The sequence below is a fragment of the Gymnoscopelus microlampas genome (assembly GCF_963454915.1).
Source record: "Gymnoscopelus microlampas genome assembly, chromosome: 10".
NCBI classification, from domain to species: domain Eukaryota; kingdom Metazoa; phylum Chordata; class Actinopteri; order Myctophiformes; family Myctophidae; genus Gymnoscopelus; species Gymnoscopelus microlampas.
The window spans coordinates 5702234-5728598 of record NC_139947.1 but is presented as its reverse complement, the minus strand read 5'-3'; the positions used below and the strand labels follow the sequence as shown (position 1 = coordinate 5728598).

At 40.2% G+C, this 26365-nt stretch overlaps 1 protein-coding gene across 1 annotated transcript in view; it reads left to right on the top strand.

Moving 5' to 3' along the window:
- Positions 1-24007, top strand: part of LOC311053544 (glutaminase kidney isoform, mitochondrial-like) — a 64237-nt gene extending 40230 nt beyond the window's left edge. Inside the window, exons 7-18 of the mRNA XM_084069150.1 lie at positions 992-1050; positions 4460-4492; positions 4585-4643; positions 5840-5906; positions 7468-7518; positions 7620-7796; positions 9079-9210; positions 9458-9547; positions 18952-19013; positions 20309-20385; positions 21444-21507; positions 23352-24007. Of these exons, the coding sequence (XP_083925276.1) occupies positions 992-1050; positions 4460-4492; positions 4585-4643; positions 5840-5906; positions 7468-7518; positions 7620-7796; positions 9079-9210; positions 9458-9547; positions 18952-19013; positions 20309-20385; positions 21444-21507; positions 23352-23568 (1088 nt within the window). The 3' untranslated portion in view covers positions 23569-24007. The remainder of the gene's footprint in view (positions 1-991; positions 1051-4459; positions 4493-4584; positions 4644-5839; positions 5907-7467; positions 7519-7619; positions 7797-9078; positions 9211-9457; positions 9548-18951; positions 19014-20308; positions 20386-21443; positions 21508-23351) is intronic.
- Positions 24008-26365: the final 2358 nt, after the last annotated feature.

The window sequence follows — 26365 nt, the reverse complement described above, 5'->3', positions numbered from 1 at the left end:
GTGTCTGCTTATTGAGGAATGTTGTCAGCGTCAGCTTTTTCATCTGCACTCCTTATAGATGCTGGCAACACAGTGCAGCTACTGTAATAGTGCAAGAAATGAACTACAGTAACCCTATATACTTATTTGACCGGGGTCCCCCAGGGTTCTCCACGTAGATCCACTAGTATTTTCCTCTATACCAAATCTCCTTGGCTGAAAATAGCCAATCTACAAGCTCACGACAAATTGTGTTGTTGTGAGCTTGTAGATCTTTTTGCTGATATTTTTGCTGAATGTTCACCCCCAGAATATGGACTCTTGTGTTCAAGTGACTAATATAGGATAAGAGACATCAGATTACGTTAGTACAGCATAGTATATATTTTCCTCTCATAGTACAAACATGCATCCATGCATTGAGTCTAGTATTCCCAGTGAGCCCGTTCTCATTAGCAAAATGTACAATGTACAGTGGTACAATGTACAAATGTACAATGGTCAATAAGTAGGCTATTATCATAAGTTATGTCTTGCCAAGTCATAACCAAGTAACATGGTATATATCTCTGCTGTCCGGCAGGAACCAGCTAACTCCAAAATGTTCATTTTTCAGGAAATGGAGTTGGGAGGTTTTGTCATTGATAAGAACAGCTGAACGGACCTCCAAGCTCACAATGAGGTTGGAGGTCAAAAGGGGGTGGAGCCTGGAGTCAGCAAAACCCAGAAAGTTTGAGGATCCAATGGAGTTAGCTGGTTTTGTCAGAAGTGCTTTTTAATGCTTTTCATTGGTTCAATATACAGTATATTTTTACCAACACACAGACATAAAGGGTGTTCAATGGCCCTGATTTATGGGGAAAAAAATGCAAAAGCGTCAAAATGGAGTTAGCTGGTTTCAGCCGGAAAATGTTATGTATTCAAACAAGGTAAATCATGAAATGTTCTCATTTGTTATTCATGCTATAACTATTACAACATTTAAGCTGAGATGATATCATTCTTCCTGCAGACAAGCCACACAACCCCATGGTCAACGCTGGAGCCATAGTCATCACTTCTCTTATAAAGGTAAAGAACATCAAAACATTGTTCAAAGATTTTCTTTTAAATAGTCACACGGTGATCAAGGTGATCTGTTTTTAAATAGTCGATCTACGAGGTCACACAAGTGAGCTTATATATCTGCTTACCATAATGCCATTCATTTATGTGTACAAAGATACCTGCACACATGTGTCTTTTACTATTTACAAAATATTAAACCTTAATAGTCATATGTTCAAGCATGCTCTTGACATGTATACTTTACTTTACTTGAGACCATTTTCCAAGCATTTTTTCTTTTTTTACATTTTGGAAAAGTGATAACAGTGTTCCATGAATTGGCACTTAGCATAGAGTCTGTGTTGTTATCAGGAGGACATGGCAGCTTATTGTCCACCTAACAGCTCTAGACTGCAGACAGTGCACCATTATCTAATGTCAAGGCATTCAGCACCCATTGAGTCTGGTTGACTGGGTCCTTCAAACCACCACAGTACAGTATGAGTGCATGTTAAAATAAGTGTTAAATAGCTCTATATTATGATCGTACTCATTGCTATAATAGTGTTTGTTTTGTAACAGGGTTCTCCATGTCTCTCCAGCTCTTTAATAAACATAAAGTACATTTTCAGGCCAGGATACCAATTTGATCCAATCAGGAGTGAGAAGTCACCCAGCAGGATAGGCAAGTGAACTCGGATGTGATGGGTAAACAAGGGGGGGGAGGGGTTCTCTCTCCTGATTGGTTAAAATTGGTATCCCGAGTCCAGACTTAAAAAACAAAAATTTTCTGTTTATTAAAGAGCTGGAGAGACAGGTAGACCCCTATCAGAATATATAGAGCTTTAACAACAACAAAAAAACAAAACAAATGATCAGTTGCGAAACTTCACCCTGCACCATTAGCTGCTGACTCAGTGACGTATATTAATCAATAATCATCATCCAACTGGGTGCAGGGGGCATCCACCCCCTGTATGTACATAGCACTGTAGGAGGGTGCATGTATGCCTTGTTCTGCCGGCGCGATGCTTTGCCCCCCCCTGCCCGCTGAACTGTCCCTGCCAGCTGACAGCCACAGATAGGCCTGTTATCTTATGTAGGTCAGGTTCTATGTGGGGGGAAGGACCGCGTGCTTGAGACACTATGCTGACAACAGGGGCGTGTGTCTGTCTGGCCAATAACGGCTCCCACCGGGGAAGGTGTGTGTCAGATAAACTGGCTTTACATGTTATAGAGAGAGAGAGAGAGAGAGAGAGAGGGGGGGAGGGGTGGTGTCTCGTGTGTGTGTGTGTGTGTGTGTGTGTGTGTGTGTGTGTGCGTGTGTGTGTGTGTGTGTGTGTGTGTGTGTGTGTGTGTGTGTGTGTGTGTGTGTGTGTGTGTGTGTGTGTGTGTGTGTGTGTGTGTGTGTGTGTGTGTTTGTTTATCATTTTCTTTGAAAGCCATTACATTACAAACAGGGACTTTGTGTTTATTTACACACAGAGTAGGAGAAAGATGCTTCAAGGTTTTAAGCCATTAAGACCGGTAACGCATCTGTGTCATTTTAACATTTCTTTGGCTATTCAAAAAATATTTGAGTTACAAAGGTTCGCTTAAAACGTATATATTGAAAGATTTGACATTCAAGATTTTTTTTTAAATAGCAGATCTGTATATCTGCTATTTTTGAATAGCCAAATAAATCTATGACAGAGACTGCGTTCCCGCATTGAATGGGTTAACTTTGTGCACCGGTGAGGTGACAACGGTTGTGCCAACAGAATGTAAAGGTCAGCCAAGTCTTGTTGATAACAAACAGTCGGCATGTCAGTGAGAGTTACAGCAGAGAGGCCTCACTGGAACCAAGCAGGGCTGCAACTATCCATCACTTTATTAGGGATAGGCTCTATTCACAGCAGCCATATTGTGAAGACATTCACAGGTGTTACCAATGATACTAATGAAGGCTCTGTTCCAATCTGGTCAAACAGAGTCAGGGTGCTGATATTGTGCATGTTGGCTCAGTGGAAACACTCTGTTACACCAGTGGGTCTACAGTTGGGGTCCAGGGACCCTCATGGGCTTCCAAATGGCCCCTTACAGGTGTGTAACTCTGAGAGTGTACAAATGGAACCAAATTGACCAAATGGACCCGTAAGGGTCCATTTGGTTCCATTTGTACACTCAGAGATGTTATGGGCGTCGTGGAAACCACTGTGCTACACTAAATGGAACGGAGCCTTCATTAGTATCATTGGTAACACCTGTGAAGGAAGTGATAATATGGCTGCTGTGCATAAAGCCTATTATTCTACTTTTTCAATTAAAGGAATACTCCACCCAAAAAAATTACATATTTTCTATCAATATACTCACCCCATGAAGCCTTGAACACATGGAGATGCTTTTGTTTTTGTCACATTCCTCAGCCAATAATCCAATATTTTACTATATTGAAGTTAATAGGACGCCAATCTTAACAAGAGCAAAACCATATTTAAAACATTCTCTTTGAACCTGGATCATCAGCAGGCCTCTCAGTGATTACACTGGGAGAGTTGTTTATATTATACTTTTATATCGTTTTGTATTGGTCTCCTACCACAGCAACATTAGCAAATATTGAATTATTGTCAGGAATGCTAAATAAAAATACATTAAAAAAAAAAGTTTTAATATTAAATTGTTTAATATATATATATATATATATATATATATATATATATATATATATATATATATATATATATATATATATATATATATATATATATATATATATATATATATCAATGAACCAATTAACCACTTTAACCATGCTTTGATGCATAACAGAGTCGTGCAAAATATGACCTCACAGCATCATCGCATTCAGTCTTACATCATCTCCTCCGGTTATAAATAATCTGTGAGGTCGTTAAAGAGAGAGCACACTACGTACAATCCACATTTAGTCACACTTTACTACTTGTCAACGATACTTTCCACAGTCTTGAAATCCAAGAAGACCTCGTGGTCGCCACACAGATGCCCACATTATAACATGGACAGACAGACAGACAGACAGACAGACAGACAGACAGACAGACAGACAGACAGACAGACAGACAAAATAAATGTAGTGAAAAGTAAAAGTACAATATTTGCCCATGAGATGTAGTGGAGTAGAAGTAAAAGTACAGAACATGGGAAATACTCCAGTAAAGTAAAAAAAAATCCTCAAAAGTGTTCTTAAGAACAGTACTTGAGTAAATGTACTTAGTTACTTTACACCTCTGGCAAGCAGGCAGACCAAAGCAGACATGTCATACGTGTCATGCATGCCATTAGTCTCAGAATACTCCAACACTGCCATCTATAGGGCCTGTATGACTGTTGACATATGTGTTAATTAACTTAAAGCTTCAAAACAAAGCCAACGTTATTCTGTCTTTTTCTTTTCTTTTTACAGCCTCAGACAAATAAAGCTGCAAGGTTTGACTATGTAAGTACCCAAATGGTTTTGTATTTCACAGTCTTATTATAATATTTTGGTTGCACGCTGTTTCAACAAATATTTCTGTGTTTTCGTTGTAGGTAATGGACTTCTTGAACGCCATGGCTGGTGGAGAATTTGTGGGCTTCAACAACGCAGTGTGAGTGTTATGCTAAAGTATAATAGTACACACTAGACTAATACTTTAGCCACATACGTGTAAATAGTAGGGTAATGTTGGCATCCTGTAACAAATGACAGTATTTATGGTTGTGTTCGACTGTCAGGATCAGTGCTGATTTCGTCCCGACAGTGGAGCCAGGAGTCAGGATGCATGCTGCTATTTTGCATGTTGGCTCACTGGAATGGCTCTGTTACATGGAACAAAGCCTTAGTTTGTATCATTAGTAACACCTGTACATGATTGAGCATAGGGGCACAGAAGCGCCAGCGCCACGTTAACGTCGTCCTATGGGAGCGAGGGGGCGGGGCATCCGGTTGCTGCGCTTCGAGGTGCCGCTTTCACGGCATCTGAAGCGTGGAGTTCAACATTGGTGAACTTTGAGGTTGGACCTCTTGACGTGCCTTCGTCTCCGTGCCATGTATCCTGTCTGTTCCTGCTTGGCTGCTGCCCTGCACTGTCGGAGCCAGCACGGCGCGCCCGGGCATTTAGAATATCTACCCCTGTTACTAACTCCACCACACGTTCACAACCGAACAGAAAAAAGCACACAAAAGTACAGGTATGAGTGAGAACTATCAAAGACTTGCGTCAGCGGGAATGAACATACTGCAAGGTATATGTTGGTGAATGACAGCATAGAGCGAGCAACAGTCCCGTAACGTCAGAACAACACAGCACCTTATTTCTCCTCATAGAGGGTCCAGGGTCGTAACCCTAACAACATGCAGAATAGGCTCTATGCACAGCAGCCATATTGGACAGAAATTGGGCCCCAATTCCTTGCTTCCTTCACAGGTGTTACCAATGATACTAATTAAGGATCTGTTCCATTTAGTGGTTCTCAAACTTTTTAATTTCAAGGACCTCCATAACTCTGAGAGTGTACAAATGGAACCAAATGAAGCCTTCATTAGTATCATTGGTAACACCTGTGAAGAGGCCCAATTTCTCTCCAAAAATGGCTGCTGTGCATAGAGCCTATTGATACGTGCGCTGGCTGCAACACTTCTGACATCGAAATGTCACCATACATATACTATTTCAATATATATGGCTACCATGAAGAAGGACTATTGTGTTGTCATATAAAACATTAGTCTCAGTTGTATAATCTTGCAGATTATGTGTCATATACTGTATGAAACATTAGTCTCCCCTCTTTAATCGAACAGATTCCAGTCAGAGAAGGAGACGGGGGATCGGAACTATGCCATTGGTTATTATCTCAAAGAGAAAAAGGTGAGTGATGACAGCGCCTGGGGGTTGAATGGACCTACTGTATATACAGAGCTGTGGACTTGACCGACAAACCTTTCCTACTCCATTACTCCTAACCCTAATCGCCCCAGCCCTATAGCTGCAATCTTTTGCTTGTATACTGCGGAGTTAAGTAACATTGAATTATGTTGAGAAGCAGACAGCCTCATGTACCAACTGACTGTAAAATGTAAATGTTTAACATATCTCTGCTCTCGGGCAGAAACCTGAAACCTTTTATGTCCATATTCTAACTTTTTGTGTTTTTTTGTGTAAATTAACACCCTACTTGATCATACTACAGCGTTTCGAGCTCGTGGAACTTCTACTTTTGCTAGTTTTGACCCATTTTTACCCAGACTCCCAGTTGTGGAAAAACACAAGCACGTTAGTGCAGAATTTTTATGATAGATTTATAGACAGCGGAAGTCTATTCCACTTCAGGTTATTCAGGTTTATCATAACGCAGCAACCCATAAATGTTAATGTTTAACGTAATGTTTACACTCGGGATGACTAGTTTTGTGGTAAAGCACATTAGCCTAGCCCTAAATGGATAGATGTATAGACAGTATAATGTTTGCATCAATAACAGGATATCATCATAATAACAGTGAAACATAAGGTTAATGTTTAATATAATGTTTACCCAGACATCGATAGATTTACAGTGGAAGGTTTACATCAGGTTATCATAACACAGGAAAACATAAAGGTTAATGTTTAATATATTGTTTATCCAGACTCAGACTGAGTTGTGTTGTGTTGTGGAAAAGCACAGGCACGTGTTTGGGACAGATTTATGCCTACTGTTGTCAATTAGCTTTATTCAATTCAAAGGGTTTTGAACGTTTGTTTGATTGCTTTCCAGTTAGTGTCATTTTTGGAGCATTTTGATGTTTTCCTTTTGACAGTGGAGAGGGACAGGAAACAGGGAGAGAGAGAGAATAAGGGAGTGACATGCAGTAAAATGGTCGATTCAGCTGGGAATCGAACCTGGGGACTTACTGTTAGGCATTTGAGCCCATGTGGTACGCAACCTAACCACTCGGGTCGCACCTGTTTGATTGCTTTAGGGTGACCTGTGAGCCATTAAAATAATTGAATCAACTGATGTAGTAGAAGGATTTTAATTTGGGTGCAGAATGTATTTGAAGCGGGTCAGGCTGGGTATAAGATAAATACGTTTAATCCACATGACCGGGGTCCCCCAGGGATATATACTGGGTCAGATCCTTTTTTTTTGCTTTTACGTCTACGCCATATCTCACAACTACTGTACCATTACACAATTGTTTATTAAAGAGCTGGAGAGACAGGGAGACCCCTGCTACTGAACAAACACTCTATAGCAATGATTACTATGGGAATACAGCAATTTAACACTTATTTTAACAAGACAATATCACTTTGTGCAACTTTAAGACTTGGCTTGGACGTGCACCAAAAGACTTTAGACTGGACTTATATACAGTAAACTTAAACGAAAAATAACAGTCAATATCTGCAATATGCACTGATTTATAAACTGTTGTCTTTGCAGTGCTTCCCTGAGAACGCAGACATGATGGCAGCTTTGGACTGCTACTTTCAGGTCTGTCTGTCTGTCTGTCTGTCTGTCTGCAGTACCCACCTACATTACTGTATCTCTGTTTTAACAGATGTCTAATAGTTTGGTGTGTTTGTCCATTCCAGTTGTGTGCCATCGAGGTGACGTGCGAGTCCGGCAGTGTCATGGCCGCCACGCTGGCCAACGGGGGCATCTGCCCAATCACAGGGGAGCGCGTGCTGAGCACGGAGGCGGTGCGCGACACACTGAGTCTGATGCACTCGTGTGGAATGTACGACTTCTCTGGAGAGTTTGCCTTTCATGTACGTAACAGCAAGAGCATCCATTTATACTGACAGAAACAGCGCAGAGCCTCACCATGCATGCAGTCACAGCAACATGCCTCCAGGCTTATAAAGCAGGGGTCATCAATGTGTCCGTACACGGACACATGTGTCTGTGGCAAGACTTGGCCTTGTCTGTGCCAAATGTTTGATTTTGTTTTTACACACTCCAGGTTTTCTTCAGAATATGCATGACACTGATTTACTATGACTATATTTAGGGGTGTGCTGATATTACAATAATAATAATCAGGCATGCAAACAGCCCAGAGGTGAAAAGGGTGACAACGTGTTGTTTTTTTTCGGGTCAGGTGTCACACTATTGCCCTATTTGGATTCAAAACGGCTATTGTAGCTGAAAAGCTACAAGTTTGCATGTCTGAATAATGCAAAACTGAAATATTTGTTTGCATTTGCTCCCCCCCCATATATTTTCATAATAAAAAAGTGCCATATATCGTATCGTATCGATATCGTATCGCTGTTGTGAGCCCAATATCATATCGTATCGTTTAGTGTACACCCCTAACTATATTGTATGGCACATACAATACATAGTAGCTATGAGTCCACTGGTGCAGTGGATTATTTTCTGAGTGTGTACAAATGAAACCAAATGGATCCGTAAGGGTCCATTTGTACGCACTCAGAGTTACAGACCTGTAATGGTCCTTTAGGGCGAGCTCTTTATGTGTTTATCTATATTGTATGTCCATGGCAAAAATAGAATTTTGTCAAAAAGGTCCACCACAAGCCAGCATGGTGATGGCCCCTGTTATGCAGTAAAAAGACAATCTACAAGTTCACAACACGTCGCAATGCAACACTTTGTGAGCTTGTACTGTAGAACTCCTGTTTTATTTTGTTACTTTTTTAAACGTTTAAGAAATAGAATAAAAATGGAATATATACGTATATTTTGAAAGTTGCTCAAAATGTTTGACATTTGGTTCAACGCTTCAATCCACAAAATGATGCAACAATGATGCAATGATGCTTTTCCAAAGCAGTGGTTCTCAAAGTCCAAGTCCGAGGTCCAAGCAGCAACCCTCAGGGTACCTTGAGAGGGGTTCATGGACACTTACAGGTCTGTAACTCTGAGAGTGTACAAATGGAACCAAATGCACCCATACCCATGGGTGCATTTGGTTCCCTTTGTACACTCTCAGAGTTATGGGGGTCCTTGAAATTTTGAAACGGTTTAAGAGTCACTGTTACAAAGTATTGACTCCATGCTGTGCCTGTGCTGTGTGTCATTCAGGTGGGCCTGCCAGCTAAGTCTGGTGTTTCAGGAGCGGTCCTACTCGTGGTCCCCAACGTGATGGGAATGATGTGCTGGTCCCCGGCACTAGACAGAGTGGGGAACAGTGTACGAGGCATCCATTTCTGTGAAGTATGTGGCATCAGTCGTTTCATTTAAAACTGCAATCCATAATTATTTCTGTGTGAATAAAATGTTTGATCTGTATGGTAGAGTATGTTCATGCGATATAACTAAGACAGGGTTTTTTTGTTTCAAGAATTTATAAAAAATAATATTTCCATTATATTCCATTCCAGAAAAGTGAAATAACCCTTAATTAAAAACATTTTAAATAATAAAAGTGCATCCAGTTCTTATTGAAGTTGTCATTGTTTAGGAGCTGGTGTCTCAATTCAACTTCCACAATTATGACAACCTGAGGCACTTCACCAAGAAGCACGATCCTAGAAGACCTGCTGAGGACCAGGTAACTGTGTTACACTACCCTAACACTAACCCTATACCAGTTAACTGTGTTACACTACCCTAACACTAACCCTATACCAGGTAACTGTGTTACACTACCCTAACACTAACCCTATACCAGTTAACTGTGTTACACTACCCTAACACTAACCCTATACCAGGTAACTGTGTTACACTACCCTAACACTAACCCTATACCAGGTAACTGTGTTACACTACCCTAACACTAACCCTATACCAGGTAACTGTGTTACACTACCCTAACACTAACCCTTTCCAGGTAACTGTGTTACACTACCCTAACACTAACCCTATCCCAGGTAACTGTGTTACACTACCCTAACACTAACCCTATACCAGTTAACTGTGTTACACTACCCTAACACTAACCCTATCCCAGTTAACTGTGTTACACTATACCCTAACACTAACCCTATACCAGTTAACTGTGTTACACTACCCTAACACTAACCCTATACCAGTTAACTGTGTTACACTACCCTAACACTAACCCTATACCAGTTAACTGTGTTACACTACCCTAAAACTAACCCTATACCAGGTAAAAATGTTGGTCGATTACTTTTTTCACTGGTGAAAACTAAATACAAACTAAATAAAAACTAAGCTACAATGACTAAAACTAAGACTAAATACATTGACAATTTTGTCAACAAATAAAAACTAGACTAACATGTTAGCGAGGGACTAGTGGAGAAGAGATCCAGAAGAACTAAAAGACAAGTCATTTTATGGTTGGTTGCGCTAGGGTGTGCATGCTGAAAATAGCCGATCTACAAGCTCACAACGTTGTGAGCTTGTAGATCGGCTATTTTCAGCATGCAACCGAGTGTAAAATCAGCCATTACGACGCCATCAAGGCACCGCCAAAATACGTTTTAGTCGACTAAATCAACTGTAGATTTAGTCGACCATAATCTTATGATATTTAGTCGACTAAAACTAGACAAAAACTAAAACATTTCAGATGACTAAAATATGACTGAAACTAAATTGGAATTTTATTCAAAAGACTATGACTAAAACTAAATAAAAAATTGCTGTCAAAATCAACACTGTGACTGCACTAACCCTATACCAGGTAACTGCAGAGGCGCCGTTTGGGGGCTCAACTTGACCCCCACTCGCCCCTATAGGCCTAGTAGGATATTACAATACAGGTACATTGAAAAAAGGGATTTTGTTTTTTAATGAATAAATAAATGACTCAAGAAATAAATGGACTACCATAGGTAGTAAATAACAAATATAGGACCTGCGGTATCCACAGATCCAACTGGTCACTGATAAACGCAGAAGGAACGCATAGCGGAACATTCTATCTCTGAACTACTTAATGTACATTTACAGCTGTCAAACAAGATGCCTTATTAGTTTTCTTTTGTCCTACATGGCCTGATTACAGAGTCCAGAACACATCGCTCCCCAGGGAAACAATGAGGTTTATCTTATCTTATCTTATTGTAAATGTTTGTCCAACTTAAAAGGTGGATTGTGTCTCTTTATCTGGGTCGGAAGTTGTGAAATGAAAGTGCTTCACGCCTGTGTGATTAGGCCTCCAATACATCAGTGGTTCCCCATTCTTACACCTGACAATCAGTGGGGGAAAGTAACGAACTACATTTACTCAAGTACTGTACTTAAGTAATATTTTGAGGTACTTTTACTTTGCTGGGGTATTTCCAATTTTCAATACTTTTACTTCAATCTACTCCACTACATCTCAGAGGCAAATATTGCACTTTTTACTCCACTACAATTATTTGAAAACTTGAGTTACTAGTTACTTTATAGATTATTACAAAACATGCTTTAACCACTTCAGCCCTATTTATACTTTGGCTATTTGAAAATAGCTGATCTACAAGCTCACAACCCCTAAACCTGGACCCCAGGTTTAGGGGGGTCCAGGGGGGGGGGGGGGGGGGGGTGGTTGCAGTGCGACGCGTTTTCAGCTTGAAGATCTGCTATTTTTGCAATTTACTTATTGGAATCCTGAATTATTTTTTTTGCAATTTTTTTATTGGAATCCTGAAAAGTAACATTTTTAATTGATTTAAAATGCATTTAGTTATGCTTATGTTAACTTTATGAACTTAAATACAAATACATTGGACATAAAAAAGACAATTTTAATGCTAGTCATTAAGCTACTATAATATAGACTGAAGTAATTAAAGCGGGTCATGTTTGCATGTTTGGAATTGTAACAGCTGAAATCAATAATATATCAGTATTCCGATATTAACCTGCGGGCCGCATTAAGTGAAGGTGAGGGCTGCATGTAGCCTGGTAAACCCCCCTCCCTCCGGAAATCTCATTTGCATTTGATTTCAGGGCTGTGAAACAAAATGTGTGTCGCAAGCTTCTTCCATTGGACGGTGTCAGGTTAGGCTGCATGTGGCATCATGACGAATAGGCTCTATGCACAGCAGCCATATTACCACTTCCTTCACAGGTGGTACCAATGATACTAATGAAGGCTCTGTTCCATTTAGTGTAGCACAGTGGTTTCCACGACCCCCATAACTCAAAGCTGCCCCCACCCAAACGTGCTTAAAGGTTTCATGACGTCAAATTTCTAATCTATTCTCTGTTTGTTTTTTTTTGTTTTCTGACCTCAATTACACCCAAACAAACAGAACTTTGAACATTTAGTGGATTTGCTGTGGTCTGGGGTTTTTCGGAATAATTAGGCTCAGAAAAGTGCGGCGATTGGCCCGTGGACTTTGATGTCACAGTCCATTAATCCCGCCCCCCTCTCCTCCCCTCCCCTCCCCTCCTCCTTTGGGGGGAGGGGGGGAGCAGAGGCGATGATTGACAGGCAAAAATCCTTGGTAGCACTTTACAATAATGACCCGTTATAAAGCATTTATAAACGTTTATAAGTAGTTTGTAGACTATTAACAAATCATTAACAACCTGTTTGTTGACATTCGTAAATGATTACTAAAACCTTTATAACTACAGTTAAAAATCATTTGTAAAGTATTAGTAAGTAGTGAACTATTCATGAATAAGCCATTTATATACATCTGTAAAAGATTATTAAATCATTTGTAACGACCCATTCTAAAGCATTTATAAACGTTTATAAGCAGTTTGTAGACTATTAACAAATCATTAACAACCTGTTTATTGACATTCGTAAATGATTACTAAAACCTTTATAACTACGGTTACAAATCATCTATAAAGGTATTAGTAACTATTCATGAATAAGCCATGTATAATACATCTGTAAATTATTATTAAATCATTTGTAACTGATGTTACATAATATATACAAGCTATTGGTAGCTTGTTCATGTTTAACATATGCTTTGTTAAACATTCCTAAAGTATCTATAAATCCTTAGTACATGTTATTATGTGCCCTATAGTAAAGTGAAGACAGTTCATCATTTACAACTGTCTGTTAATGTGTTTGTTCATGTTTAACATGCTTTGTAAAACATTCCTAAAATATCTATAAATCCTTTGTACATGTTATTATGTGCCCTACAGTAAAGTGAAGACAGTTCATCATTTATGACTGTCTGTTAATGTGGACTTTCTCCTTACCTGTTGCAAACTACCTGGCTTTCATGAATGCAGACACCAAACAATTGCTAGAATTATCATTCATGTTAAGCAAATGATGTGTAAGACATTCGTTAAGAGTATGTAAACCATTTGTGGTGTTAGGGACCAAAAAAGTCACTACAAAGTACTACCAATCAACTCTAAATTGCCTGAAACGTACTCCTAACAGGTTTTTGGGGGGACGATTTTGGCCTCCACACTTAGTGATTATTTCGGATTTAACTTTCGTTTCGGTGGTGACCAACTTTCGTTTCGGTAGTTTGATTACAAAATGTAAGTTGTGTAAAAAAAAATCTGAAGTTTACAAAATGTACTAAAGTACAGTGAACGTCTGTGCGGTTTGTCTTCATCACTGAAAATAACGTACATGTAAACTGATGTCATGTGCAGTTGGGGTGAAGAAACACAACCATTTCACTCCTAATAATACCTATTTGATTTGACATCCTGACTTGCTGCTGTAGCTGAGGCTTGAACCTGTTACCTGCGGCTCACTAGTCAGTGACTCTATCCATTCACCTACAGCTGTTTCCTTGGAATCTGTGGTTCTGAAACGTTTTGTTGTCAACCCCCCAAATTGACATGTATTTGGGCAGTGGACCCCAATGTGAAAAGATGTAGTGTCAGGGCCCCCCATGAAAAAGATGTATATTTATGCTGTAACACAAGTTATTTGTCTTGTTTGTTGTTCAAGTCAAAGCACCAGGAAGGCTGTACTTGTCAGCCATCTGTTAGCTCAATGGGTTGAGACGCAGTATTCATGATCCAGAGGCCATGAGTTCAAATCCCATTGATGTCTTTCCTATGATTCTTTCCTTTGCAGACTGGCTTCCAGAAGATCAACTGAAAACTACCAGGAAGGCTATATTTGTCATCCAACTGTTAGCTCAATGGGTTGAGACGCAGTATACATGATCCAGAGGCCATGAGTTCAAATCCCATTGATGTCTTTCCTATGATTCTTTCCTTTGCAGACTGGCTTCCAGAAGATCAACTGAAAACTACCAGGAAGGCTGTACTTGTCAGCCATCTGTTAGCTCAATGGGTTGAGACGCAGTATTCATGATCCAGAGGCCATGAGTTCAAATCCCATTGATGTCTTTCATATGATTCTTTCCTTTGCAGACTGGCTTCCAGAAGATCAACTGAAAACTACCAGGAAGGCTGTAATGTCAGCCATCTGTTAGCTCAATGGAATGAGACGCAGTATTCATGATCCAGAGGCCATGAGTTCAAATCCCATTGATGTCTTTACTGTGATGCTTTCCTTTGCAGACTAACTTCTAGAAAAACAAGTTAAAACCACCAGAAAACCTGTAACTCTCAGCCAACAGCATAGCTCAACTGGTAGAGCGTCTGTCCAATAACATGACTTGACTTGACTTGAGTGGGTTCGATTCCCACTCGAGTCAAGTGTCCCCGGTAACTTGGGGCAACGGATAAATTGACTGATATCCTTAGTGATGCTTCCCTTTGCAGACTAACTTCTAGAAAAACAAGTTAAAACCACCAGGAAACCTGTAACTCTCAGCCAACAGCATAGCTCAACTGGTAGAGCGTCTGTCCAATAACATGACTTGACTTGACTTGAGTGGGTTCGAGTCCCACTCGATTCAAGCGTCCCCGGTATCTTGGGGCAACGGATAAATTGACTGATATCCCTAGTGATGCTTCCCTTTGCAGACTAACTTCTAGAAAACAAGTTAAAACCACCAGGAAACCTGTAACTCTCAGCCAACAGCATAGCTCGACTGGTAGAGCGTCTGTCCAATAACATGACTTGACTTGACTTGAGTGGGTTCGATTCCCACTCGAGTCAAGTGTCCCAGGTAACTTAGGGCAACGGATAAATTGACTGATATCCGTAGAATAACTTGTAGGAGTGTGCTGGTTCAAATCCAGTACAACCCAGGGTTCGATTCCCACTAACGTCAAGTCCCCGGTAAATTGGGGCAGCGGATAAATTGACTGATATCCGTAGAATAACTTGTAGGAGTGTCCTGGTTCAAATCCAGTCACCACCTTAGTAACTGAAACCGAATCTGGCCAATTCGGTCTCAGTTACTGAGATAGATAGAGGGTGTGTAGAGTAGGCGGAGTAGAGTAGTGAGTAGAGTAGGGGTAGAGTAAAGAGGGAATATAGTCGGGGAGTAGGAGTAGGTCCCAGAAGGGCCCAGAGTAGGGGGAGGAGTAGGAATAGGGGGAGGAGTAATCGAACCCACTCAAGTCAGGTCAAGTCATGTTATTGGACAGACGCTCTACCAGTTAAGCTAAGCTGTTGGCTGAGAGTTACAGGTTTCCTGGTGGTTTTAACTTGTTTTTCTAGAAGTTAGTCTGCAAAGGGAAGCATCACTAAGGATATCAGTCAATTTATCCGTTGACTCAAGTTACCGGGGACACTTGACTCGAGTGGGAATCAAACCCACTCAAGTCAAGTCATGTTATTGGACAGACGCTCTACCAGTTGAGCTAAGCTGTTGGCTGAGAGTTACAGGTTTCCTGGTGGTTTTAACTTGTTTTTCTAGAAGTTAGTCTGCAAAGGAAAGCATCACAGTAAAGACACCAGTGGGATTTGAACTCATGGCCTCTGGATCATGTATACTGCGTCTCAACCCATTGAGCTAACAGATGGCTGACAAGTACAGCCTTCCTGGTAGTTTTCAGTTGATCTTCTGGAAGCCAGTCTGCAAAGGAAAGAATCATAGGAAAGACATCAATGGGATTTGAACTCATGGCCTCTGGATCATGAATACTGCGTCTCAACCCATTGAGCTAACAGATGGCTGACAAGTACAGCCTTCCTGGTAGTTTTCAGTTGATCTTCTGGAAGCCAGTCTGCAAAGGAAAGAATCATAGGAAAGACATCAATGGGATTGGAACTCATGGCCTCTGGATCATGTATACTGCGTCTCAACCCGTTGAGCTAACAGTTGGATGACAAATATAGCCTTCCTGGTAGTTTTCAGTTGATCTTCTGGAGGCCAGTCTGCAAAGGAAAGAATCATAGGAAAGACATCAACGGGATTTGAACTCATGGCCTCTGGATCATGAATACTGCGTCTCAACCCATTGAGCTAACAGATGGCTGACAAGTACAGCCTTCCTGGTGCTTTGACTTGAACAACAAACAAGACAAATAACTTTAAAAAAATGTGTTACAGCATAAATATAAATCTTTTTCATGGGAGGCCCTAACACTACATCTTTTCACATTGGGGTCCACTGCCCAAATACATGTCAATTTGGGGGGTTGACAACAAAACGTTTCAGAACCACAGATTCCAAGGAAACAGCTGTAGGTGAATGGATAGAGTCACTGACTAGTGAGCCGCAGGTAACAGGTTCAAGCCTCAGTTACAGCAGCAAGTCAGGATGTCAAATCAAATAGGTATTATTAGGAGTGAAATGGTTATGTTTCTTCACCCCAACTGCACATGACATCAGTTTACATGTACGTTATTTTCAGTGATGAAGACAAACCGCACAGACGTTCACTGTACTTTAGTACATTTTGTAAACTTATGACTCTGAGTAGAGTATAGCCTGACTTAAACAAACAAATAACAACTTAGTATAGTCAGATTATTTTTTACACAACTTACATTTTGTAATCAAACTACCGAAACGAAAGTTGGTCACCACCGAAACGAAAGTTAAATCCGAAATAATCACTAAGTGTGGAGGCCAAAATCGTCCCCCCAAAAACCTGTTAGGAGTATGTTTCAGGCAATTTAGAGTTGATTGGTAGTACTTTGTAGTGACTTTTTTGGTCCCTAACACCACAAATGGTTTACATACTCTTTACGAATGTCTTACGCATCATTTGCTTAACATGAATGATAATTCTAGTAATTGTTTGGTGTCTGCATTCATGAAAGCCAGGTAGATTGCAACAGGTAAGGAGGAAGTCCACATTAACAGACAGTCATAAATGATGAACTGTCTTCACTGTACTGTAGGGCACATAATAACATGTACAAAGGATTTATAGATATTTTAGGAATGTTTTACAAAGCATGTTAAACATGAACAAACACATTAACAGACAGTTGTAAATGATGAACTGTCTTCACTTTACTATAGGGCACATAATAACATGTACTAAGGATTTATAGATACTTTAGGAATGTTTAACAAAGCATATGTTAAACATGAGCAAGCTACCAATAGCTTGTATATATTATGTAACATCAGTTACAAATGATTTAATAATCATTTACAGATGTATTATACATGGCTTATTCATGAATAGTTACTAATACCTTTATAGATGATTTGTAACTGTAGTTATAAAGGTTTTAGTAATCATTTACAAATGTCAACAAACAGGTTGTTAATGATTTGTTAATAGTCTACAAACTACTTATAAACGTTTATAAATGCTTTATAACGGGTCATTATTGTAAAGTGCTACCAAATCCTTCAACAGCGGCGACACCCGCAGGCAAATAGTTTTTTGTTTTGCATTGCAGCTCAAAAGGCTTCAGAACACAGAGAGAAAAGAACCATGTCATGGCTCACTGGAGTGGATTTTTTCAGTTAAAACTTTTTAATACACGTTTGAAGGACCATGATGAAGACTTTTAATGTGTTGTAAACCAGCATGTCATGAAACCTTTAAGACCCACCTTCTCACTGTACAGGACTCTTTAAGGCTCACTTGCTGGTTTGGTGTTTTGTGGGTTGTGGGTTGTGGGTGTGTGAGTTTCTACTCCCTCCTGTTGTGACTGACTGACTGACTGAGTTCTTGTTGTCCTAGTCTAGTCTTTGACTTCCGGACTGCGCCCCGGGCCAGTGTAATAACCAGTGGTGTAAAGTAACTAAGTACATTTACTCAAGTACCGTACTTAAGTAAAGAATTCAGGTATTTTTTACTCTACTGGAGTTTTTCCAATTTTCAATACTTTTACTTCTACTCTCAAAGGCAAATATTGTACTTTTACTCCACTACAATTATTTGAAAACTTTAGTTACTAGTTACTTTGCAGATATAAATCATTATATTATAAAATATCCATGAACCACTTTAGCCCTATTTGATACCTAGGCTATTTAAAAATAGCCGATCTACAAGCTCACAACGCGTCGCATCGCATAGATCTGCTATTTTCAAAATGTTAGTACTTTTACTTTTGGTACTTTAAGTACATTTTGTTATCAATACTTTTGTACTTTCACTCAAGTACATTTTGAATTCCGTACTTTAAGTTGTAACAGAGTACTTCTACATTTATTGATACTTTTACTTAGTATTGTGAGTACTTTTTCCACCACTGCTATGAACCTATCACAATGCGTCGAGAGGTTGTAGTTCAGCTATTGTAGCTACTTTAAAATGTTGGACTACCTCCAACCAGACAATTAGGCCTCAAGGCCCTGTGATCTTTGACGTCCCACAAAGGGGGGCCCAGACCCTAGGTTGGGAAACACTGCTGCATACAAAAAATCACACCCAGTGTGAAGTGAGCGATGTGGTCATCACAGTGATGGAAGCTCACTTTTTTAAAAAAAGATCTTTTTTTTCAAGTGCATAGTCCTATTTATAGGTTATTAATTTCATCATGTGTCTCGCTAGCCAATCACAGTGCTGAATAGAGTCAGCCAATAGTCAGCCAATCACAGTACAGCTAGGGGTGTACTAATGTAGAAGGGTGTGCTATTATGAGCCAATCACAGTACAGCGAAGGGTGTACTAATGAGGTGTCCCAACCCCACTTACAGTATAGGAGCGGCTGCACCGCTCAACAACCAGGATCAAATCCATGATCATAATTATGATTTGTCTTTTTGTCCCATTAGAACAAGTCAGTGATCAACCTGATGTTTGCAGCCTACAACGGAGATGTCTCTGCTCTGAGGAGGTGAGTGAAGACTCTTACGTTAGCACTGCAACTATCCATTACACTTCTTATTGATTATTCTATATCAATTACCACAAAGTGTGTTTTTTTTTGGTAATCTATTATATTTTATGTAATATATCAACAGAACAAGGTGAAAAAAATCTATCCGATTTTTTATTATCAAGTAAATCAATTCAGTCATATTAACCAGCTAGGCCTTATTAATCAGTACTTCATTGTACAACAGTGTTTCACAATAATAGCGAAAATCTACAGAACCGGCTATTTTCATGAAATTTGAAAAAAAAAAAAAACTATGTTAATCCCCCCAATCAGTTATTTTAATAAAAAAAAATCGATTATCAGTTATTTTTTCAAAAATATATTAAATGGAGCAGTTTGATTACTGTAACTGCAGTGTAACTAGGGCTGTAACATTATGAATAAAAATGACATTTCTTTTAGCCTTCTTGCACAGGGCAGATATGACAAATAACTGAACTATACAAAGAAATGACTGACATATTTAATCATTTTATACTTTTTTTTTTTAAATTGAGGAAACACGCAAAGCGTTGTAAGCTTGTAGATCTGCCTTTTTTGCTTTTTTTAATATTTGAAAATCTATTGAACATTTTTCAACTTGGAAACGATTAAAACGATTATGACAAAATCATTGCGATGATCTCAAATAATTGCGATTAGACAATTATGTAATAATGCACCCTATGCACAGCAGCCATATTGTGAAGACATTCGCAGGTGTTGCCAATGATACTAATGAACGCTCTGTTCCATTCTGGTCAAACAGAGTCAGGGTGCTGCTCACTGGAAACACTCTGCTACACCAGTGGGTCTAAAGTTGGGGTCTAAGGACCCTCATGGGCTTCCAAATGGCCCCTTACGGGTGTGTAACTCTGAGAGTGTACAAATGGAACGAATGGACCCGGAAGGGTCCATTTGGTTCCATTTGTACACTCTCAGAGTTATGGGGGTCGTGGAAACCACTGTGCTACAATAAATGGAACAGAGCCTTCATTAGTATCATTGGTAACACCTGCGAAGGAAGTGATACTATGGCTGCTGTGCATAGAGCCTATTGTGACACAGGCGTAACTATCCTCGTTTTTATCATAAAGCTCCGGCGCCATGCAGACTAGAGAAGTCTTAATTTGTTTGTTCCATATTTATTATAATCTAATTTGTTTTTTTTACTCCTATAGTTTCAATGTTATTCAGGAGAGCAGCAAAGCATCCATCACTAATGGTTAACCTTTCCATGTGTTCTCTGTCCATGGTTGATGCTCCTTCAGGTTTGCCCTTTCAGACGTCAACATGGAGGAGAAGGACTATGACGCTCGCTCTGCCCTGCATGTGGCGGCTGCAGAAGGTGACACTCCATCATCATTCATTCATTCTTCAGTTATTACATGCCGCATATTAACCCTTTGAGACCGGGAAGCAAGCTCAAGCTCATAGCGCGGCACCAAGTGCCGCACTATGAGCTTGTAGATCTGCTATTTTTTGAAAAATCTCAAAATTGAGTGCAAATCTTTGAATACATATATTTTGTCCACACAATTTTTGTTAAACAACATTTTTAACTCAAGTCTTTGCTTCTGGGGGGGTCCCTGGAACAACATATTCTGATGGGGATCGGTGTAAAAAAAAACATAATTTTTGGGGGTCCTTGACATGAAAAAGTTTGAGCACCACTGATATAGGAGCAACAGTTTTTCAGAAAAATTGAGACATTTGTTTTGACATTTGACAGTTACAAATGTTTGCTTAAAAATATATATTCGAAGATTTGCACACATTTTCACGATTTTTCAAAAATAGCAGATCTACAAGCTCATAGCGCAGCACTGGGTGCCGCGCTATGAGCTTGTATATCTGCTATTTTTGAATAGCCAAAGAAATCCAAAGTGACACAAATGCGTTCCCGGATTGAATGGCTTAAACACACTTAAACCAAAAAGACACTTTCAGGGTTTCCAGTCATTACATTCCTGGACATGTTTACATGATTAGAACAACAGTTTTCCAGGCCTGGAAAAGGTTTGGAATTAATCAAATGTCTCGGAACATTTGGCTATTGATTTTGTCCCGAAACATGTCTAAACAGTGTAACATATTAAAATGTACTGCTGTGCTGCACAAACTGTGGGCGTGGAGCTCAATTTATGCAGGTTGCATACAGGAAAGAATAGATCTACAAGCTGACAACACGATACATGGCCTATTATATGTTGTACGACAAATAGCAAAAAATAGCTGAGCTGTGTGTGATGCGACACGTTGTGAGCTTGTGGATGTTATTTACACTATTTGTGAAAGAAGAAAGTGCAATTTAACATTTAACTGGCTGGTGATGTGGACATGTGGTGACATTGGAAGACTTGCTCTTATGTGGCTCTTATTGAAATGATTTTCCGTTTATTGCAGGTCATCTGGAGGCAGTCATCTTCCTCACAGAAGTCTCTAAAGTCAATCCCAACACGAAAGACAGGTAAACATTCAAACATTCAAAGACAGACAGACAGACAGACAGACAGACAGCGATCCTTTCTGCACCACAGTCAGGATTTGGTGATGATCATTACATTTTAGTTGATAATAAATTGACAATTAATTGTGATAAATTTAATTGTGTTTTTGGCATTGGAAAATATAAATACACATTTAATTTAGCCTTTTAGGGTTTGTAAACAAAAATGGTTTGGAGCATAGTCAATAAAACATTGACTGATGCACTTGGACACATCATCAGTGTTGTTACCTGGAGTCACCGGGTGTTTCGGGTTTTGCAACAGACACCCTCCTCCAGGCGACCCGACCGAGGCTGATCAGACCCCGGCCTGTGTCCAAGTGGTATGCTACTGCCCCCACTGTCTCTTGGGGGTAGATAAAGACAGTGCTAATTAGGGGGTTAGGGTTAGCCTGGCACTCGCCAGACCGACAACACAGATCCACCCACCCACCACACACGGTGTGGAATGCATGTGAGTGAATCCACACCATCAGTCCGGCCGATGCCAGGCCAGGAAAGTTGAGATGTTGCAGCTGTTGGCGACACTAGGAGGCTCTAGGCACTGTGGTTTGGCTCCAGGCCTGGCTCCTCCCTTGTCTGACCAGAATATGATATGACAAATAACTTAAATATGACCAGTTCTCTCTACACCAAATCTCTTCACCGAAAATAGCCGATCTTCAAGCTCACAAGCTTGTAGTTAGGCTACTTTAGGCAACTGTTCACCCCAGAGTAGGAACTGCATAGAGCCAATATGCCGATCTACGCCAGAATATGGAATTTCAATCTCACACTTGACTTGGGCTGTCTTGTTTTACTCACTGTTTGATGATGTTGATTGATGGTGAATCCTAAATGAGTCGTTTATGACAGGAGCTGTGAGTATTACTGGCTGTGTCGAATTTCAAATCAAAAGGGGGGCAAACAAAACAAAACAAAACAAAGAACAGGGTCCAGTCTCAAATGAACTCAAAATAAATCAAAGAACACAGTCTTTTCGCGTTGTCATTAAGAGTGTGTGTGTGTGTGTGTGTGTGTGTGTGTGTGTGTGTGTGTGTGTGTGTGTGTGTGTGTGTGTGTGTGTGTGTGTGTGTGTGTGCGCGCACCCGCGCGCGCAAGTGGTTGAAAATCCATTTCTCTTCTGCAGTTCTGCCACCCACATCTGGGACATTATTTGGGGTTTACGTGGATGACTGTTAAAGAAAAATGTCACTGCGCTGAATGTCATGACCACCCCATGATGACCAGGTCATCAGAGTCCATATTAACCTTGTTGTGGTGTGTTTATCAGAGTCCTGATCACCAGGTGGGGTTGATAGCCAATTTATTCACTTTTTTGTATGAAGAGATGTCATTTCCTGCTTCTTGTTTATACTTGAAAAAGACCGAAAGGGTCGAAACGTCATATCTGCTGTTTGACCTTTGGAGCGTTCAACAAGTGAGTTGCGAGCCCCACTTTGTTCTTATGATTCTGTTCTTACAGTTTGGCTCAGCACCAAGGAACGGAGGATATATAGAGCGGAGGGAGAGGTTCCACATGGGGGGGGGCTAGCTTCCACTTGCTTCTTCTTCAGGGTCAAACTATTCTGACTCTGAGGAAGACGCAAGTCGAAACGTCAGTCACCTCAGCAAAATAATAAATACGTGCAGACCAGTGGAGTGCTCCAGTATTTTATCTGGGTATAGTCTCTCCTGAAGTGCCCAGGTATTTTACTTTCTGATTCAAGTTGTCCCTGTTGAGCACCGAGCCCTTCTACCTTTAACTGGCTGAAGCGGGTTTTTTGTCTCACATTAACCTCATTGTTGTGGTGTGGTTCGTATAGATGGGGCAACACCCCTCTGGACGACGCCATGCAGTTTGGTCACGATGCTGTGGCCACCGTCCTGAGAGAGTACCAGCCCATGTACCGGCCCCCTAACCCTGCCGCCCAACAACAGGACCCCACCCGGAGCCGGGACCCCACCCCGAGCAGCCAGGACCCCCTGCAGTCTGACAGCGAGGAGACACAGAAATCCATACAGGACTCCATGAAGGTTTAGGAACCATGGGATGGGACAATGATGTCATGATTGTCATGGAAACGGGACTGTATCATAAGCAGTGGTTTCCAACCAGTTTTTTTACCCCTTGGAGCCCCCCTCACTAATTACATCTTACTCAAGCTGAGACCCCCCCTCACCCCGCACGCACGCACGCACGCACGCACGCACGCACACACACACACACACACACACACACACACACACACACACACACACACACACACACACACACACACACACACACACACACACACACACACACACACACACACGTGTTTATCAGACCTGTTGACCACTAGGCTCTATGCACAGCAGCCATATTATCGCTTCCTTCACAGGTGTTACCAATGATACTAATGAAGGCTCTGTTCCATTTAGTGTAGCACAGTAGTTCTCAGATTTTTGAATTTCAGATTTCCACGACCCCCATAACTCTGAGAGTGTACAAATGGAACCAAATGGACCCGGGTCCATTTGGTTCCATTTGTACACTCTCAGAGTTACACACCCGTAAAGGGCCATTTGGGAGTGTTTCCAGTCAGCCAACATGCACAATATCAGCACCCTGACTCCGTCTGACCAGAATGGAACAGAGCCTTCATTAGTATCATTGGTAACACCTGTGAATGTCTTACAATATGGCTGCTGTTCAAAGAGCCTATTAAGCCCTTTATACTGTACTTCTCGTACAACGTATAGCAACGTACTGCAGATCAACAAGCTCACACCCACAACAATATTAATAAAATTACAATATTATGACCCAAAAATCCAAATTTTGGATTACCTCGAAACAGACAAGGCCTTGTTGGCGCCCCAATTAAGGGGGGCCCGGAGACCCCAAGGTTGGGAACCAGCGATCTATATACAGTTTTGCACCATGCAAACCTGAACAGCAACCCAGGGATAGTGTGGAATGATGATGGAATGATGTGTGTGTCTTCAATAGGCTCTATGCACAGCGGCCATATTGGAAAGAAATTGTGCCTCTTTCCTTCACAGGTGTTACCAATGACACCAGGTATGTTCACTTTACTGGAGTATTTCCAATTTTCTGTACTTTTACTTCTACTCCATTACATCTCAGAGGCAAATATTGTACTTTTACTCCACTACAGTTATTTGGAAACTTTAGTTACTAGTTACTTTGAAGGTTTTGAATATTATTACAAAACATACATTAATCACTTCAGCCCTATATACAGTAGGCCTATATACTTCGGCCATTTGAAATTAGCGGATCTACAAGCTCACAATGCGTTGCGATGCAACGCATTGTGAGCTTGTAGATTGGCTATTTTCAAAAGATTTTTATACATTTATATATTTGAACTTGTGAAATGGGACATTCTGCACAATAAGTACTTTTGGTACTTTAAGTATATTTTGATGCCAATACTTTTGTACTTTTACTCAAGTAAATTTTGATTACCGGACTTTTACTTGTAACAGAGTATTTCTACATGATCATTTTACTTAAGTAAGAAAATGAAGTACTTTTTCCACCTCTGCTGTATGCTACGTTATAGTGTGATTACAGCTTGAGACAGCGTTGGGATAAGACATACATGTGCATGAATACATTTTTCACTTAGCTTCTGTAAAACATTGACTTATTTAATAAGTCTTGCCCTGTGTTCTCCTGGTCCCTTGTTATGGAACCGTGTTGATGTCATAGAAAAATGGATTAAATGAAAGCTGGTAGCAACCGTAGAATTATTGAAAGTACCACTCACGGCCATCAAGCGTTTCAAAACATGTACTGTACTGTATATTGCAACTATGGACACGGAAAGAATAGTTAAAACAAATATAAGTAAATATCCACATAGCACTTTATCAGATGGTAACAATAAATCAGTCGCTTGTATGAAGGGAGAGGTGGTGAATTTTACTCTCTCTGACTGTAAGCAGAAACGTGGCTTGAAACACACAACAGTATAAAGTTTGGCGAGCCACTTGTCAAAAGAATTGCCACTTTGATGTAAATAGTTTGTCCTGCAGGAATTTATTTATTTCCAGAAGCCAACGTGATGTATTATTTTTTGTTTTGTCAATGCAGTCCATCTTTCTGTTTGATTCTGGAACTGGGTTCCGGCAGTAGAAATGTTTTCCTGTTGGGAGACGGAAGTTTTCTGCTGCACCAATGATCCTACCTCACCAAAATGAGAGAACGGCTCAAGAATGTAGAATAATGACATTGAATGTGTTCGGTTCACAAGCATGTCTCCTTGGTCCCATTCTAGATTAGGGCTGCAACCGCATCAATTATTTTATTAGCGATTATTGTAGTGATTACTTTTTTCCTTTTAAGCGAGTGTGTTTGTCGCGTTGATTGGGAATCAACAAAAGTCGTTATCTTTTTATAATAAAATACATTGATTGGTCTGACACTTACGCCCTACAAATATCTGAAATAGCAGATCTACAAGCTAGCTTGTAACGCTGAGTTACAGAACCGTAAGGGTACATGTGTACACTGTACAGTTTCTACCTGCTAGCTTGTAGATCTGCTATTGTTTTGTATTTTGTTTTATTAAAATCGATAATTTTTGTATAATCAATTAAATCGATGAGTCCGATTATAACCGTTGCACCCCTAATCTAGATATATTCCCTGTTGAGAGCTTGTAATTGTGATTGTGATGATTGGAGAGCTTTTTGCCTGAGAAATTGCTGTCTTCTCTTTGATGTGAAAATGTGTATTTCATTTATCTTTATGTCTGCATTATTAAGACCATTATGTCTGCAATTATTACCATTACTATGCTGTACGGCTGCAACCATCCACCAT